Source organism: Antennarius striatus, chromosome 5 (genome assembly GCF_040054535.1).
Source record: "Antennarius striatus isolate MH-2024 chromosome 5, ASM4005453v1, whole genome shotgun sequence".
Lineage (NCBI taxonomy): Eukaryota > Metazoa > Chordata > Actinopteri > Lophiiformes > Antennariidae > Antennarius > Antennarius striatus.
In genome coordinates, this window is record NC_090780.1 from 19,020,132 (window position 1) to 19,037,810 (window position 17,679).

The 17,679-nt window shown below is 40.4% G+C and overlaps 2 protein-coding genes across 23 annotated transcripts in view; one reads left to right on the top strand and one right to left on the bottom strand.

Moving 5' to 3' along the window:
* Positions 1 to 1,373: 1,373 nt before the first annotated feature.
* pcsk1 (proprotein convertase subtilisin/kexin type 1) lies at positions 1,374 to 11,999 on the bottom strand. The gene is made up of 14 exons (XM_068315254.1): positions 11,649 to 11,999; positions 9,831 to 9,935; positions 9,613 to 9,735; positions 6,803 to 6,949; positions 5,742 to 5,818; positions 5,297 to 5,385; positions 4,575 to 4,747; positions 4,087 to 4,299; positions 3,697 to 3,797; positions 3,365 to 3,598; positions 2,476 to 2,633; positions 2,256 to 2,389; positions 1,989 to 2,150; positions 1,374 to 1,825 (listed from the first exon to the last, which is right to left on the bottom strand). The coding sequence occupies exons 1-14, from the start codon at positions 11,835 to 11,837 to the stop codon at positions 1,412 to 1,414; spliced, it is 2,319 nt and encodes a 772-aa protein (XP_068171355.1). The 5' UTR covers positions 11,838 to 11,999; the 3' UTR covers positions 1,374 to 1,411.
* A 5,204-nt stretch (positions 12,000 to 17,203) lies between these two features.
* cast (calpastatin) overlaps positions 17,204 to 17,679 on the top strand; it is a 33,136-nt gene continuing 32,660 nt past the window's right edge. For 12 of the 22 annotated variants that reach the window (XM_068314560.1, XM_068314571.1, XM_068314585.1 and 9 more), the window contains exon 1: positions 17,221 to 17,361. In XM_068314560.1, the coding sequence (XP_068170661.1) occupies positions 17,311 to 17,361 (51 nt within the window). In that variant the 5' untranslated portion in view covers positions 17,221 to 17,310. Of the gene's footprint in view, positions 17,362 to 17,679 lie in introns of all 22 variants that reach the window. The other 10 variants (XM_068314566.1, XM_068314578.1, XM_068314580.1 and 7 more) reach the window with 6 other exon arrangements.

Below are 17,679 nucleotides of genomic sequence, written 5' to 3' on the forward strand. Positions count from 1 at the left end.
AATAATATGCCCAGGATTTAAATAACTTTATAAGTGGCCTACTTCAGATGATGAACAAACAGCATGCCATTTGCACATTCACTGAAATACACAAAAGCCTTTTTAGAGCGAAGGTTTTGGCAGTGTTCATTTGTAGTTGTGACAACTACACCAACTTTGTTATCAAGTGAACTTCACCACAAGTAAATAAATTGTTCAAGGGTTTGATACTGTATATATTATTTCCATAAACTGTGAGGATCCTTAGAAAAATATTTCATTTAATGCAGCATTATAGTTATACAAAATTAAACAAATTGCACAAAAAGGTTTTCTACTTCACTTCAGATGCGTTTTACAATGAAAGACGTCCTGGTGCCCCATCTCTTAGCAGTAGAGGTTAGCTGTGTTTTCCTTCTTTTAATAGTATATTGGTACAACTGTATGGTCTTATCTACATACTTTTATAATGTATAATCTTTCACACGCTCTATTTTAATACTTTGAATAATTCATAGTATGATTCTCTTACTTTCTTGAGCTTTGTTCACACCCTGAGAATAAATATTTTGTAAGCAAAATTTGTTTTTAATCACTTTTTTTCTTCATTTTGAGTGTATTGTATTAATTAATTACATTTAATTTTTAATTGTCCTCTAAAAATGAGTCTCAAATTTAATCTGAATGTCAGGATGCAACTGAAGACTGGGAGAGGCTGCTTTTAGCCTATAATTTCATTACATTTTGGCTTTGCAGAAGCACATCTTGCAAAAGGAGGTCAGATCACATGAGCTTAATATCTCTGATCTTTTTCATTTTAGTGTTTATATTGAAATGTTTTATTTATTGATGAATGAAATCTAAACTGAACTAATGGTGAAATACATCGAATGATCAAATTTCGACTTCTTGGAAGTATTTCCAAAACCATTTACAATCATTGTCTTTGTATAATATATAGATAATATATATCTACCAATACAAAACATATACTTTAAAAGTGGCATGCTTGAACAGAGAGACAAGATCGTTCTCTCCCATCTTATGAGTTAAATTATTTTACTTTCACTATGTGGATGTAAAGTTTGTAGCACAGAGGCTTGAAACAAGTCTGCATTTTGAATCCTGGGAAATTTTGCATGACTGACAAAAAAAAAATCATTGATGAATGGTAATTGGCAAATAAAGGACAAAAGGTCAGAATTGCAGCATTTTGGGGGGAACAGACAGAACTGAGGTGAAGAGTTCTCGTCCCTGTCCTTCTTTTTCATCTTTAATGCCCACTCGCACCCCTGCACCTTCTCCTCACCTTGTTTTTATCAAACCTCTCCTCTCCTCTCCTCTCCTCTCCTCTCCTCTCCTCTCCTCTCCTCTCCTCTCCTCTCCTCTCCTCTCCTCTCCTCTCCTCTCCTCTCCTCTCCTCTCCTCTCCTTCACTTGCTGTCATCACCTATCATCTCAAACAGGGCCTGCAGCAGTCTGTCATCTCGGTGCCTATAGGGCTTGGTGCTATAGAAACCATCGGTATAGTCACTGTAGATGCTGTCCTCTGGGTTCTGGTACTTGTTGATCATGTCCAGAGCCTGGTACAGCATCTGAGGAGGGAGTCTTGTTGCAGAGGGGGTGAGGCTCCGGAATGGCTGCTGTTTCACCCAGCTGGAGGAGGCTCTGGTCCTGGACTGGGGCTGCTGCAAGCTTGCGGCCTGCCTGTTGAAGGCTGTCTGCAGGAGGCGCAGCAGGGCTGTGGAGGGGGAAATGGGAGGCTTTTTGGGGCCCATTTCTGGGTTGGAAGAAAGGGAGTCTTGCACAGTCTTAGTCTTTGAAGGCAGAAGGGCCTGTGTGGGCACCTGATCATCAAACAGAGAGGGGGACAAAAATACAGAAATATTCACAAGATGTGAATTAATCTGCATTTAATGGATTAAGACTCACTGACTAGCTGACTTGAAGATTCAGTTGTATTAAAAAAGTCAACAACCTCCCTTTTAAATTCTGTTGCATCATACCCACCTCCATCATGTCGTCCATATGCTCCACCCCACGGCGGTCGTTCTGCACGGCGTTGTAAGGGATGTACACTCTGGGTTTCTTCATGTGTGCTGGCTTCTCTGACATTCCATGAAGAATCAATTTCCAGTTCAGAATCCGACCCTCGTTCTCCATACGTCCCGACTGTGTATGGGAATCATGTCAGTTAGATCGCGATCAGGCTCAGCGAGATACATCAGCCTTTGTATCTACTGAGGGTTTTTTGCTACCGAAATGTGTGTGACTTACAGTATCTGTGATCTTTAGTGTCCAGACACCAGCAGGATCTTCTCCCCATGTATGGACGGACATGAAGTCCCAGTTTCTAAAACCATTGGATGATGTGTCTCTCTCCCGCTCAGCCAGCAGCACTGTACTGGTACCTGAGGGAAAATCCAAAGAGGTGGATCAGTTAAGACCTATTTCCTACAAAGGTGTGTCTTTCTGTGTGTTTTTGTTTGTCTCTCACCAGATGGAGAGGTGAGTGTTATATGGAGATCTCCTCTCCTGGTGTATTCAATGCTGGCCTCCACCTGCACATGCTCCAAGGAGTGGACTGCGTTCTCCTGCCCTGCACAGGCTTTGGTTGGGATCTCTATAGTAATCTCCCCTGCTGCTTTCAGCTCCCTGTGGGAGGCATAAAAATAGAAATGAGAGACACAAATAGCTCTCCCTTTAGTCTCCTAACGTGTCCTCATTATCGTATTATTGTTACGGCTGTCATTACAAATTATTTATTTACTTAAAGAACATGAATAATAATGCACAGGCAGATTTAAAGGCTTCTGGTCATTCATTTGTGAAAACCGTTAATCCCCAGCTTTCCCAGACATCATTGAAAGGATTTCTGCGTTCAAGCTGGCATAAAGCTGGAGGTGGTTGTACACCGCTAAGCATTGGGGGAAATCTGGAACCAAATCCTTGGGATTAGACTCGGAATGCAGCAAGATAATGGGAAGACTTTCTGCTGGTGCTATTGAGTCTCATAATCCCAAGTAAATTCCAGAATGGACACGTTCTGGAAAGGAATGCAAACTCAACTGGCACAAGTTTCTGTCTACTGGAGGGAGAGTACAAAGTCAAAAAGTTGTTTGTTAGGACAAAGAAAAAGTGCTAAACTTTAAGAAGCAGAGTTTTAATCCCATTCATCAATTGACGACTGCCTTAAAATTTCAAATCTCTCAGCTGTTCTTGTTATCCTAATGCACCCTATAAGCAACAGGTGTGTTTTTAACACACTTTGAATATTTTGCTTTGTAGGAACAAAAAAGCTCTATACCTAAATAAGTTCTTAAAAATGTGAAACAATCTGAAGGAGATCCAAGGGTAGCCAAAAGTGGTATGTGATACCCACATACCTGGGTTGGAAGGAGTCATCCCTGACAATGCATTGCTTCTTTTCAGGCACATGATTCCAGATGACCGGGTCAGCCAGGTCCACCAGGGCTTTAGCGTTCAGGAGGCCAAAACCGAAGCGGCTGTTTACCATCAGCCCAGCGCCGTTCCTCTTCCAGCCTGGGTTGTTGGCCAAAGGATCGTACTCTGAGGTCCAGACCACAATGTGTTGTAGGTCTCTCCAGGTAAGATCTGGACTGAAGGACAGAAGACGTGACAGGGAGGCTTACTGATGAGCACCGAGAAGAAATCCTTTGTGCATCGGATGAAATAGTGACGTGAATATGTGACATACTTTTGTTCCAGTGCCAGGGCAAATATTCCAGCAGCCAAAGGGGCAGAGGCTGATGTCCCTGTGTGTGTCTGAGTGCACTCATTGTGTAGATCAGCACTTGTCTGGAAGAGAGAATATATAACATCTTAACATTAAAAGGGTTCTCAATGGACTGCATTCATCCACCAAAAAGTCCCTTTAAATTCTATCAAAACCCTCAGAAATTTTAGTTTATGCTAATCAAATAATAAAAAAGTCATAATCTGATAAGTATTTTATGTACAATACATGTAAAGTCTTATAAAATAACCTGAAAAAAAAAATCCTTTTTTTTTTTTTTTAGAAAAAAATCTGAGATTCTTTGCTATTATATGTCAGTCCTATTGCAAATCCATCCCAGCCATCACATACTATTCTCTGGTCGGTGTAGTCTCCGCTGCTGTATGCTGTTGCCAGAGTGGAGGAGCACTTTTCGGCGTACCAGGGGGACAGGCCCTGCTGGGAGGCACTGCTGATTGAGATGGTGTAGATGCTATCTGTGTAGCCGTCACAGTCACAGTTATCGCCCTGGCGACCACCATTACCCGATGCCCAAACAAAGATAGAGCCTTTCCCACCGCGGCCCTGCAGGAAAAAAATAAAAAGTAAATATATATATATATATATATATATATATATATATATATATATATATATATATAGAGAGAGAGAGAGAGAGAGAGAGAGAGAGAGAGAGAGAGAGAGAGAGAGAGAGAGAGTGAGAGAGCTGAAGAAGACGGGGAGGTTTCAATTGGAGCTTTAGCAGTTGAAAACATTGTGATTCTGTTCCATCGGACTCCCATTTGTAAATCCATTCTGAATGCTCTCCAGCTGAATTAGAGATTTAACTCAGCGTTTACCTTCTGAATGCCATATTCAAAGGCCTTCTGGGCCAGGCGGCCTGGGCCCTCCACGGTCTTGCCATCATCATTGGGTCCCCAGCTGGCGCTGTAGATGTCCACATGGTTTGGATTGAACCCGATGGAGCTGGCCTCGATGGCATCAGTCACAATCCCATCCAGCATGCGAATCCCTAAGGAGAGAGAAGCAGTTTTTATTCATCACATTTTGTTTTTGAAACTCAAGGATGCATCACCAGCTTATGGCTACATCTTTGCGGGGAAATTCGATGGAGGCAAAAAAAAGATTGCAAGACAGGGAGTTGTTTAAGGCAGGAAGATTTGGAGCTTAAGAGGCAGATGTACTTCAAACCAGCTGGTCACCTTTGACCCTCAGAACCCGTTGTTTAGCTGGATTGGAGCTCAGCAATTTGGGAGAGTGACATTATGCAACCATTGGTTTTAAAAATCAGGTCTCCATCAGGAACTCTGCTAGCTTTAAATTAAATAAAGAATGTGCAGGTGTATTAAATAAAGACAACATTAACAATGGTTTACTTTAAGAACACTTTTTAAAATCCTTTTGTTTCTTGTTTTTTTCTTTTTTTTTTACATACATGAATGAATATGAAATAAAATCTGACATGGACACGATAACATTTGTTGTATTTTACAACAAATGATGTGCAACCAGATGCTAAATGCAAATAAGTAAGCAAATTAATTCACAAAAAGGTTCTTACCTCCGACCTTTGAGTTGAACGCAACTCCAACTCCACATTTATTGTTGTCTGCCTGCATTGCAATCTCGCCGGCGCACCTGGTCCCATGTCTGAGAACAGGTTACATGTTTAATGTTCACTTTCTATTGCTGCCCATTCATTCATCAAGTCAGAGCTCCATGACAGATCATGTGTAGAATACCCCTCATTTTCAACAGCCAATACATTTACATGGTTGGGTACTGACAACGCAAAGACATTTCCGTAGTGGTTCATTTGGACTGTTTTAATATTTCACAAGATGAAAGGTCTGAACAACTGAATGCTATTTTATTTGCTTTTACTTTTATTAACTTTACACAAATCATATATTGTTGCCATGTTCCTCCTATCAAGATGCATTCTGGAATAACCAAGCTCAAACCACCCAATTACTTGTAAAGAAAACAGAAGGAAGATGACTCACTTGTTCTCATTGGTGGAGTCGTATCTGGGGAAAGGATCCGGGTCATTGTCGTTGAAATCGTAGCTGGCTGCCGAGTCCTTTAAAAGAGAACAGACATGTATTTGAGCTGACGCCTGAGATGATGGACCAATCAATGACAGGAACAGAGAGAGAGAGTGTGTGGTGACGGGACACGTTATGACCGACTGTCAGGATGAAGGCCAATGGCTTTCATTCATATTTTATTTTATTCTATTTACATTGAGATTGCTTGAAAGGGGTATTAAATGTGATACTGAGTATAAAATGATGTATTTGTGTCTGTCCTCACAAATGTAATAAAAATGTACAAATAATTTGTGTTATTAAATAAGAAGTCTAATGAGTTCTAATGAATTATTGTAGATCTTCCATTCAGATTCTGGTTTACGAGAACAGCTTTAAAGGATGATTTAAACGTCACTTTAGAATTACTGCTGTTAATTTATGCCTCCATTCTTAAGATTGAGCATCTTGGTTAATTGAGCCTCTTGGATTAATCGGCCTTAATGGGATCGCAGTGGGAGTTGTTCCCATCCGCCCTGCTGTCGTATATGATATTCGTCTCTCCCTTCCTCACACAGTCTCTTTTCCTGTAGCTGTTTTGTATTAGCGAGGCAGTAGCGGTGGATAGCTCTCTGAGAGCAGCAACAGCGTTTGAAACCAAACCACAGATGTGGGTTTCAATTCCTCAAGATTATCCATCAACAGGAGAAACCATGCAAAAAAGAAACCATTTTGAGCTCCCTTACAGTCACATTTGCTTTTGCTGCCTTCCAATTGTCTGCTTCTCCCTTTATCTTGGAGCAATAACAAATATTTTCAAGTTATGTCTTCATCCAAATCAATAATTCACAAATCAGTAATTCACAACAAAATTGCAATTTGGATCAATTATTTTCCAACAATGCTTTAGAGGCCGATATTATCAGATTTTCAGATAGAAGACTGTCTTCATCTCCTTGCAAGGTGTCACCAGCAGCGTTGCTATGCAACGGCAGACCCAGACGACAGAGGCTGTCTCCATGGAAACAGTATCTTACGTAGTTTGAGTAGATGTCGGTGTGGTTCCACTCCAGCCCATCATCCAGGACGGTGATGACCACTCCTTTGCCTGTGATTCCTTTCTGCCACACGGGGATCACATGCAGGTCCAGCTTCGGCAGAGAGGAAGACGTCCGCGTGTCTTGCTGGAAGACAAAAATAACAAATTACGGAGTTAAAAAACGGCAATGATCTCTGAGCACTTCATCTAGACAGACTCTACACAAGTGTGTTAAAAAAGTAAGAAGGTCACCCAGAGTCAGGTCTGGCAGCTTACTCTGCTGACCTTTATGGTGATTCATTGTTGTAGGATTGGCTTTTTCGCTTATCACTGGCTCGAGTCCACTTCTGTGGCCACTTGTATGCAGATAGCAGCCAGAGGGTCTTCCTAAAATGAGCTCTTTTTTTTAACTCAGCACAGGAATTCTGATGATAATTCGCTTTCCGCGCTGTGATCCAACCCGCAGTGATTGGACCCACTTTCAAACCTCCTGCTGGATTATTTTGTGGCTATTTAATATCACACGTCATGACTCTGTGGTGCAAACAGGGATGGAGAAGGTGGAACCAGAAACCTCTCAGAAATGGAGAGAGTGAGCGTAGCCAATGTCTGTCTGCCTGCCTGCTGAAGAGTATGATTCACAGCTCTGCTCTTGCGCTCTTCCGCATGATGCACAGACACTGCAGAACGCCACCCTGAGATGTGACTCATCCTCGTGATGTATCGCCTTTTTCCCCCTCCCCTTAGCTCCCACTTTCACTCCCTGTTTTCATCCTACCCGCTCACTGGCATCCTGTCTTTACCTCTCTTTCTATTCTGTCACTCTGCGTGTTTCAGCAGCGATTTGCCAGCGTTTTTTAATCCCGGCCAGCTCACATCTACAATAAGATTGTTTTGGTGTGGCACCAAATGACTCACTTGTTGATGCTGGTAACAGCTGAGGGGGCTTTCAGCTTATGCAAGTCCCTCTGCAGCAATTCAATATAGGACAAATAAGTTCACACACACATACACACACACACACACACACACACACACACACACACACACACACACACACACACACACACACACATACACACAGATCCTTGGTTAACACAGACTGACACTTGCATCACTATCTATACACACAAACAGTCACGCAGGCACAAGCAGCTCCAAGTATGAGTCACTCGCTGATAAAATTATTATTCACCCTTTGATAAAGACGCTCATCCTGCTCTCAGGCGCACTCTGCTCAACAAACAGATTCGCTCTCACCTCAACAACCATCTCAAAGCCCGCCAGCATCATTATCTTTTGACCTCTTTGCTTTATTATCACGATGTTTTTGTTTTTTTTTAAAAAGTACAGCACAGAACAGCAGGTGAAACCTGCAGCCATTTTTTTCTTCCAGTGTTTTATTCATTCCTGAATCGCTTTGTCCTTCACTGATTTGATGAGGAGGAGGATGCATCCTGATTCTCTGGATGAACTATAATGTGTCGTGTACAGCCACAGACCAACACTAATACAGAAAGCATGCCGAGTGGTTCCATTTATTCCAGCGGCGTGACCATTACATGTCCTCCTCTACAAACAGAATTCATCTGTTTGGTTTCTCGTGACAAATGTTTTGTTGCTGCAGGTGCAGAGAAGTGGAAGCGGAATCTCCTTTGTCTCTCCTCCCTTTAATGATGACAGAGCTAAAGATTCAGTGATTAATTTTATAACTACCTGCGCCAACTTGATCTACCCACAGATCTATACCATGTGAAATGCTGTGGTTGCTCTCTATCAGGCATCAGAAATCATCTAATCATCTCTTTTTTTTGGAGGAGATTATATTCTTCATTTTTACATTTTATTTGAATACATTTAATGGGAATATGTTCATCCAACCATCTGCCTGTAATCAGTTATTCTACACAATGGCACTATCTGCATATTTTAGATTGTAAAATAAAACGCTCAATCTTCTCTGACTTATTATGAAATCAACTGTGGGTCAGGATATTTAAATAATAATCTGCATATTCATTAATAATTGAAAAGACAATAATTGTGGCCTTAATGGTGCAACTTGTGGCGTGGTATTAGCCTGGACAAAAAAATGTAGAAACCTCGTCCCCAAGCTTGTGGATCTTGCCATTCGGAGGGCTGATGTCGGGGGTCAGTGTAAAGTCAGTGTGTTAGTAATGGATCTGGATGGGTGTGCACAGATGTGACAATTTACTGTTGTCTGCCACAACTCAGCCTCAGTGGGCTAAATCATCCCTATTCAGAATAAACCCTGACTTAATGCATGGTCTGCTACTCCACTCCATCCTGTTGGATTACGCCCCTCCACCCCTCTCATCTCCGCATGGCCCAATTAAGCAAATGGCTCTTTTGGCTCAAACTGCTTAGTGACATATTACACTTTCATTGTTTTTGTGTTTTCCCCTCTTCTTTGGAGAAACAAAGTCCTGTGCACACACAACGTCCCCCCGCTGAAGGGTGGAGGTTGCAGCGAGGACTGTTGGCAAGCGTGGAGCTGTCCAGCACACGCCGGGCTATTAGAGAGTCTCAGGGGGAGAAGGGAACAGTTGCATGCAAACAGAAGGCTCAACCAGACTGAATGGCATGACATACTGACATATCCCCTACTAGTATTTAGTTTCTGCAGCTCTGGACAGTGCATAGCATTCACATAATCTCCTCAGTGTGCAGATATTTTCAAACCAGTAAGAAATAGATTCATTATTAAGCCACTTGTTGAGTTTATCATGTATTTCATCAATCAGTGTAAGAACAAGCTTGATTTTTTTTGCTGCTGTGGAGACTCACCAGGTACCACTGCTGGTTCCACATGGGATCATCGAACAGCTTATCCACTGGGCAGTCCCTGCACTCCCCCAGGGACGCTCGCTTGCTGCGACGTTTCTCGTACTGCTGCTCGGCCCACAGCACCTGCATACAGCCAATAAGCGCAGACATTTGGTTTCCCAGGAGGCTTTGAGTGGCTGCAGAAGCGGAGGAGATAATGGCTAGAAGTGGTCGCTCACCCGGTCATCCTCTGAAAGCCGTCTGGTGATGCGATCTGCACTTCGTTTCATTCTGCTAGGATGATTGCGGTGTTTGAACAAGAAATGGTCTTCCAGGGCCCCAATCTGCCGAGAAGAAAACACGAGACAGTAAATGACATAACGCCAGCCATCTGGATGGTGAAACCCATCATGCAGGTGTACAAACATCATCGCTCTCAAAAAAAAGCTACAGCAATGTGCTGTTATTTGGGGGGATGAAAGAAAAATGCCTTCTTTTGTGATGAATGTTTGTTGCCTTAGCTGACTTGCAGACATACAGTACAATATTTCTTCCAACTAAAACACAAATAAAACACAATAAACAGGGTCTGTGTGTTTGCTCCTCTAAAAGACACATTTTTATGTTGGAGTGATACATAAATGATACATTTGTGTAACTTTTATGTTTTTGCAGATATTTGTTTTTGTTGTGTAATACTTTTTATTTACAGACATGGTCGGAATTGTGAACTGATTTAGATTTCAGGACCGTCCACATAAAATTTAAGGATTGTGTATGGCACACACCTACAGTATATTATATCAATATTAATAAAATGTTGATATGATATACTGCCATAATCAAAAATTTATCAACTAACCATTTGTACTTGTTTAATTACAGCGAATGTACTTTACTTTAATGAACTCCTTGTGAGTTAAACTGAACACTGAAGTATTCAGTATTCATTCCAAAGGTCCAATTTGCCCAAGATTTCACATGTTGAATTAAAATCTCCACCCTGAAGACGTCTGGATCACAGGATTCAGATGCAGTGATCCTGACACCTGATGACAGTAGGAAATAAATGTTGTTTTAAAAGCGTCACCAGAGCCGAACTATGATGTAAGTAAGATTATACTGGAAGTTCTTGCCTGGAGCATGGAGAGGTGAACGGCCCTTTGACGCTGTTTGCACCTTTAATGACCCATCGGCCCTAATAATTTGTATGTTGGTTTGTCAGAGGGATTACACAAAACACATGAATTTCCGGTGGGAGGACTAATCTTGGATCGAGACAGGTCCAGTTAGATTTTAATGTAGATCTTTTTTCTTTTTTAAAAATATATATACAGTATATATATGATGCTGCTTGGTGAAGGTTTGCTCCTTAGTGCCCTATCTTCAGGCACAGTTTTATGGCATGATGGCATGTCTACCGTGACGAATAAAGAGCCTCAACCTTAATCTCTGGAGAAAATTAAGCATTTGATACGTGGATGCCACGGAGTGACTGATGCTAAACAGTAACTCACGTTTTTGATTACACAGGGGTTTTTATATTTCATTCAGCTCCTGATACCTTTATTATAAGTGCCTTTCATTCAAAATGACTGATGTAGTTTATAGATGAATGCAGAGTCCCTGGGTATCTATGGCACCTGAAGGCTTGGTTAATCATTACCATTTGCTGTTCTCAAACACATGGAAACAATTTAATGAACCGTCCTTATATATGTTTGCACAGGAGGAGGCAGCGTTAGTCGATCTAAATGATGTCCAGTCAATATAAAAGTGTTTGAACGGTGAGTGGATGAATTAAAACCCGCTCTTTTCATCCTCATTGCCTCATCTTGTGCTGTAATAGAGTCCACACCAGATTTCTCAGGCTTTATGAACATGATGCCATTCATTTTGCTTTTTAAAGTTCATTTTTGCCAGCTATTGAATTACAATGTTTGACGTTAAAATGAGATCAATTTGCTTTAAACATCACCTCGCCTAAATGAATCGGATTAAAGGCGCGCACACGCACTTCAGGTGTTGGATCGCGCTGTCGGTTCGATGCCACCTACCTGTCGGACAAGCTGGTAGTCCAGCTCTTTGGCGATCGCCTCTGCAGCGGCCAGACCGCCTGGGATCTCCACTGCCCACTCGTTCAGGTACTGCCTGTCCCCGAAAGAGGACTCCAGCGAGTGGGGAACCACGGAGAAGAGGATGGCAACAACACAGCACATCACCACTGGACGACATCTCACTTCCATCTCAGAGGAAATTCAACCAGATAAGAAATCAATAATACACGAGTGACCAGACCCCCAACGACAGCAGCCGAAACTCAAAGATTTAGTGGCGATAAGGAAAAAAAAAAAAGCTTCTAATGATCAGTTCAGTCCTTAAGGAAAGGTTTTCTTAGAAGGAGGGAATAAGCGCCCTCCGCATAAAGGAAACTGTGAGGATACGGAGAGCTGGTTTGTACGCGGTGTGGTCGCGGCTGGGGGTGTACCCACGTCAAATTACTGGCGCTCTGACGTCAGTAATTATCTTTGAGGAGATATGCACGAGCCTGAGCTCCTGGGGGAGAAAGTCTGAACGGGAGGAGGAGGGAGGGAGGAGATCCGACTAAATATATCTCACTGTTTGGCCCTTGAGGAATAAGTGGGGGGGACCATGGATGCAACGCAACAACAAAATGAGGCTACATGTTAACTGCGTCTTATTTATAAATGCTTATCGTCATCATCATCATCATCATCATCATCATCATCATCATCATCATCATCATCATCATCATCATCATCATCATCATCATCATCATCATGAGCTGGATGCTGCACTCATCCACTATTTGCGAGTGTGAGAGAATCCGACGCTTGAGTGCTTCTTTATTCTGTTTTGTTCCAACGCTGATCGATAAAAGAGATTGGGCTCAATCTATAAAACTGCTCTGTGTCCTTACGCTGAATCCACGTCATCAGGATAGACAGAGGTAGAGACACGTAGGGAGAGAGAGAGAGAGAGAGAAGGGTGGGGTGTTCAGCACCACGGACAGCTCCTCTTTCAAACCACACAGACTTTAGAGGAGAAGAAACCAAAGATCGTGACGTGGGAGAAAATCACTAATTCCAGGAACTGATGATGAAATTATCTCAGTTTCTGCTTCAGAAAATAAAACACAAATAAAACAGGAAATATAGGATAAGCCTTTTGTTTTGTCGTTGCCAACAAATCATTTTACTACATGATAAACAGCCTCATTGCTATTCATTTAATTATTATTATTATTATTATTATTATTATTATTATTATTATTATTATTATTATTATTATTATTATTATTATTATTATTATTATTATTATTATCATCATTATCATCATCATCATCATCGTCATCATCGTTATTATTATTATTTAATATTATTACTCATTGCATTTGCTCTCTATTTTAAGCCGGACACCTCTATGGTTCTGTGATAGTACTGCATTAATCATTTAAGCATTATAACCTTGTATTATAGTGTAAAGCACGTGTCGTTCTCTCTTGCCTCTTGGACTTATTGATTGATGCAGCTCACATCCTCCAGATGACGTCACACACACGGCAAGGTTTCCATGTGATTGGAAGTGTTGAGAGGCGACTCAAACGGGCTAATAAACTGAAAGCACAGCTGACATTTAGACATTTATACATTTTTGTTCCAGTAGTCATCAAGTTTCCTGCTTTTTTAAAAAAAGAGGTAAATTGCATGGCCCTTCATAAGCAATGTGTTTTTCATCATCATTAGCTATATTTGATATTTGCAATATTAAGAGGGCGTACAACACGTGAAAACGGTAAAATATCCACATCACACACTCTTCTGTAAGAAACGAGAGAATAATAACATGCATGCAGTTTTTATATGTCTTCTTTCTTAAAAGTGATTCTGAAAAATACATTTATTTCATTGTAAATATAGAAATAAACATTTACATCATCCACTTTCCGTGTGGGTTTTTTCTGGTGGAATCAGCTTGTTCTCATTCTATCGGGATACAAAGCTGTCATTTGTTATTTCCCCCTGAGGCACAATGTAGGGAGCATAGGTTAATGTCAGGGACTTGCCAGGTGAATGCACATGTTCAGTATTTGTGCAAAAACTGAGGGAGCGTGTTCGTCATTGTGAGAACGAATTATCAGGGCTGATAATGACTAATAGGTTAAGTCATCTGGCCATGTGCAAACAGGTGTTCACCATACCTGCATCATAATCCTCCTTTACCTAGCAACAACTGTTTGCATTGGCTGAAGTACACACTAAGGCAAACAGAAGCACGCAAATGAAGAAGAAAATACGAGCCAGGTGGACGAGCTCTGGTTTAATTACAAAGCAGCAATATTTTTCTCCAATTCCCAGCATCTTGTCCTGAGCAGGTGTGTGTTTCCTCACAGCAGTAGTAATATCATTCACTCTTCCTTATCCACAGACAGGATGCACACACACACACACACACACGCACGCACGCACGCACACACACACACACACACACACACACACCACACACACATACACACACTCACACACACACACTCACACACTTTGACAAATACAAACCAATGTAGAACTCGCAGAGGTGAGGTCAGAAGTTGAAATGTGTTTCGTCAGCCAATTATTTTTCCATCTCCTGAGGGACATGGAGGAGGAAAGTACCAGCTTTTAGCTGGAGGATGATGCATATGAAGATGACAAACAGTTATTCAACCAAAGTCAATTAGGTGTGGCAAATAGATGAGCAGCCTTCAGGTGGACTTCCGCCTGATCTCAAAAAGCATTATGACTCAGCTGTAATAGCACATGCTAGAGCTATTTTGTGGGTTTTTTTGTTGCTGTTTTATTACATACATTTTTTGCAGGACGTTGTATGTTTCTAAAAAAAAAAGTAAATTTCATGGCACTTCATAAGCAATGTGTTTTTCATCATCATTAGCTATATTTGGTATAGCTAAAAGGACAAACACAATATTAAAATGCAGTAGCTTGATTGTACAGTATGTTTTTATCAGGAGGTACAGCTGTCCAATAACTCATTTCAGCTTCCCCCTAATGGGATCTAACCTAAAAAAAATAGTTTGAAAATAGTCGGATCAGCATCATATAACTCCTTGACTGTGAAAACCAACCATTAGAGAGTGAATAAATATTATTGTTAGACTGATACTGACAGTAATATTCATATTTTTCACAGAGTGATTGGAGATATTTTTGTAGTTTAAAGTCATTTAAAGAAAAATTAAGGATAAAATAGATCACAATCGCATTACTATTCAAAATATTTGAACAAAACCCAATGTTTTTTCATTATGAAACAGTCATAAAAGACAGTGTGAATGCCTCAGAAGCCAGTAGATACTAAACATAATACACATTGTTTAGAAATGTAGAAATAAAATAGCAAATTAGCTTTGATAAAGGCCACTGATCTGCCCATAGTCATTCTTCTAATAATGGGGATTATACTGTAGATGGTCTCATGTGTGTTTTTGTCACTACTAAGTCAGCTGGAACAGAGTAAATGCAGCTCAAGTTCACCCTCTCTGCTTTATTTGTATATAAAACATTGAGTAGATGTGATGAATAAGAGCAAAAGCAGACAAGATCCTGAATTTGTTCCGTCCACGTCACACTAGCTTAGATAAAAATGTACAAATGCCATCTGTTATCAGACAGTGCAGCGGAAGTATACGCTCTGGTTTCACCCAGATTGGCATCACTTCACAGTAGAGAAACTGTGAGGATGTGATTGGGTTGGGAGGGTTATCAGGAAGTGTGAATGTCAGACGGGTTCTGTTTGCAAAGGGCATCACAGTGATGGACACCGTTGAGGCTGAGACATCTCATGACCCCACGAGTCATCACTCCATCAATCCTGTATCAGTGCAGCCTGTCCTGAAAACAAAGATAAAGTCTATGAACTCCTGAAGGGTATCGGACTCTAAGTCCACCGATCGCTACTGAGTTTGATCCGTATTGCTGCATTCTTTTGTGACTTCAGCATCAGTTCATGTCAGTCAAATCAGTATTGTTATTATGAGAGGCGGATGTAGAAATGATCATGAAGAATAAATGTCAGAATAAAGCAGGATAAAAAAGGTGTTTTTAAAGTTTTCAAGTTTCCATTATAACTTGGGCTGTACCCTCAGAATAGTTTTAAATTAATTTAATTTAATTACTGTATTAATGAATTAACTAATTTACTTAAATTTGAAGCCATCTTAACTTTTACCTTTTTGAGAGAGAGAGAGAGAGAGAGAGAGAGAGAGAGAGAGAAAATCTCTCTCTCTCTCTGACAATATTCCCTGAAGCACTCCCACTCTCTCTTTTCTTATGAAACCTCACTGCTACAGTGCTTTTCCATTCGATCAGCAAAATACATTTATTAAAATAAAAGTGCTGAAATCATTATCAAAAAAATCTGTTCATGACTATTATTCACTGAACATGGAAAAAACAGTTCACTCTATGTGAAGATTTGCAGAAGATTTTCATTGTAATGTGTAATGAAAATGTAATGTATTTGTATGTATTTCTGCATATATATATATATATATATATATATATATATATATATATATATATATATATATATATATATATATATATATATATATATATATATATATATATATATAAAAATGTTTTCAAGGTTTCTTGAAAACCTTGAAAACAATAAATGTGGAAAATTATCAGATGAAGAAATAGCATGAGTTTTTAATAATAACTAGCTCAACTTGCTCAAATTCAAAAAAGCAAAATCCTGTTTTTATGTTTTTTTATGAGTCACCATTAATGACCTCACGATGAGCGTCTCAAGAAATTGCTGAACAACGATATTTAATTTGCCTTCATTTTTAAAAAATGTCAAGAGAGAGACAATCATTTTTTTAAATTGAATGTTTCAAATAGTTTAAGATAAAAACTATAATGAAATAAAACGAACTAACATGAAATCCAAAGAGAATTGTTAAACTGACTTCAGCAAAACTAATTAAATGTTTTTAACGTTGCCTTGGAATATAGGTGTTGCAGTTTTATCTACACACTCTTCAGTATTTGCAGGGGGTTATATAACTTAATGTTTATTGTAAAACAGCTTGAAACAGTCACACCACACACATTATTCTCATTTACACCAACATTGTTTCAGTTGGGAGCGCTGCTACTTCTCTTTTGTCCTCCAGGGGGCATTAGAGCGCCACCAGCTGATGACAACATCATCCGTGACTCAACTCTTCCCCAAATCTTGGGGCGTGTCCCTTCAGGTCTAACAAGCCAAGTCCACGACTTGCTCCTGCTCAGAATAGTGCAACAAAGTGATTTTAAACACATCCAAAAGACTGAATAACAATTAAAGAAGAACAAAAACATAAAGTTCACAGTGATACTTTTTGTCTTAGAGCTAAAATGATCTCATGAAGGTCACATCTGTGTTTTAGTCTGTTCCATTGTGAATAAACATCATATAGAAGGCGTTACTTTTTGCAACTATTTACTCCCTCCACACATAGAACGCAAAGAAAAAGTTCCGCTTATGTCATCTAGTTTGGATCAATCGTCAATCGCCAAAAGTTTTCACAACGGGAGGGGCAACGAATTTTGCTCCAAGCGGCAGATCAGTCACTTTTGGACTCTCATTCCCAAACGGCCAGTGAGGGAGCAGAAGGAAGCTTAGGAAAGTTCATCAGTTCGTGTCTCAAACATGCCACACAAGAGGAAAGGCCATGGCCATCAGAAAAACCCAGAGAAAGAGGTACGTTTTTGTCTTCTGCTGCGCGCCATCCGCGCTTACGCTGCAACTTTGGGTGATCGACTCACAATAGTTCTTCGAGAAAACATTCAATATACTTGAAGAATTGCAAGAGACTGTCGCTCAATACGGTTCATATTTCCACATCTCTTTATGCGTAATATGTCTTGTGTGTCGCTGCGCCATTTTTACGCGCCAGCATCACCGATCGATGAAGTTGCTCTTTGATTGGATACCTATTGTTGCGGTATGCTCATAAAAATGTGTGCGTGTACGAGTCCGTGTGCGCGCACGAGCACGCGCATGTGTGGATCTGGGAGT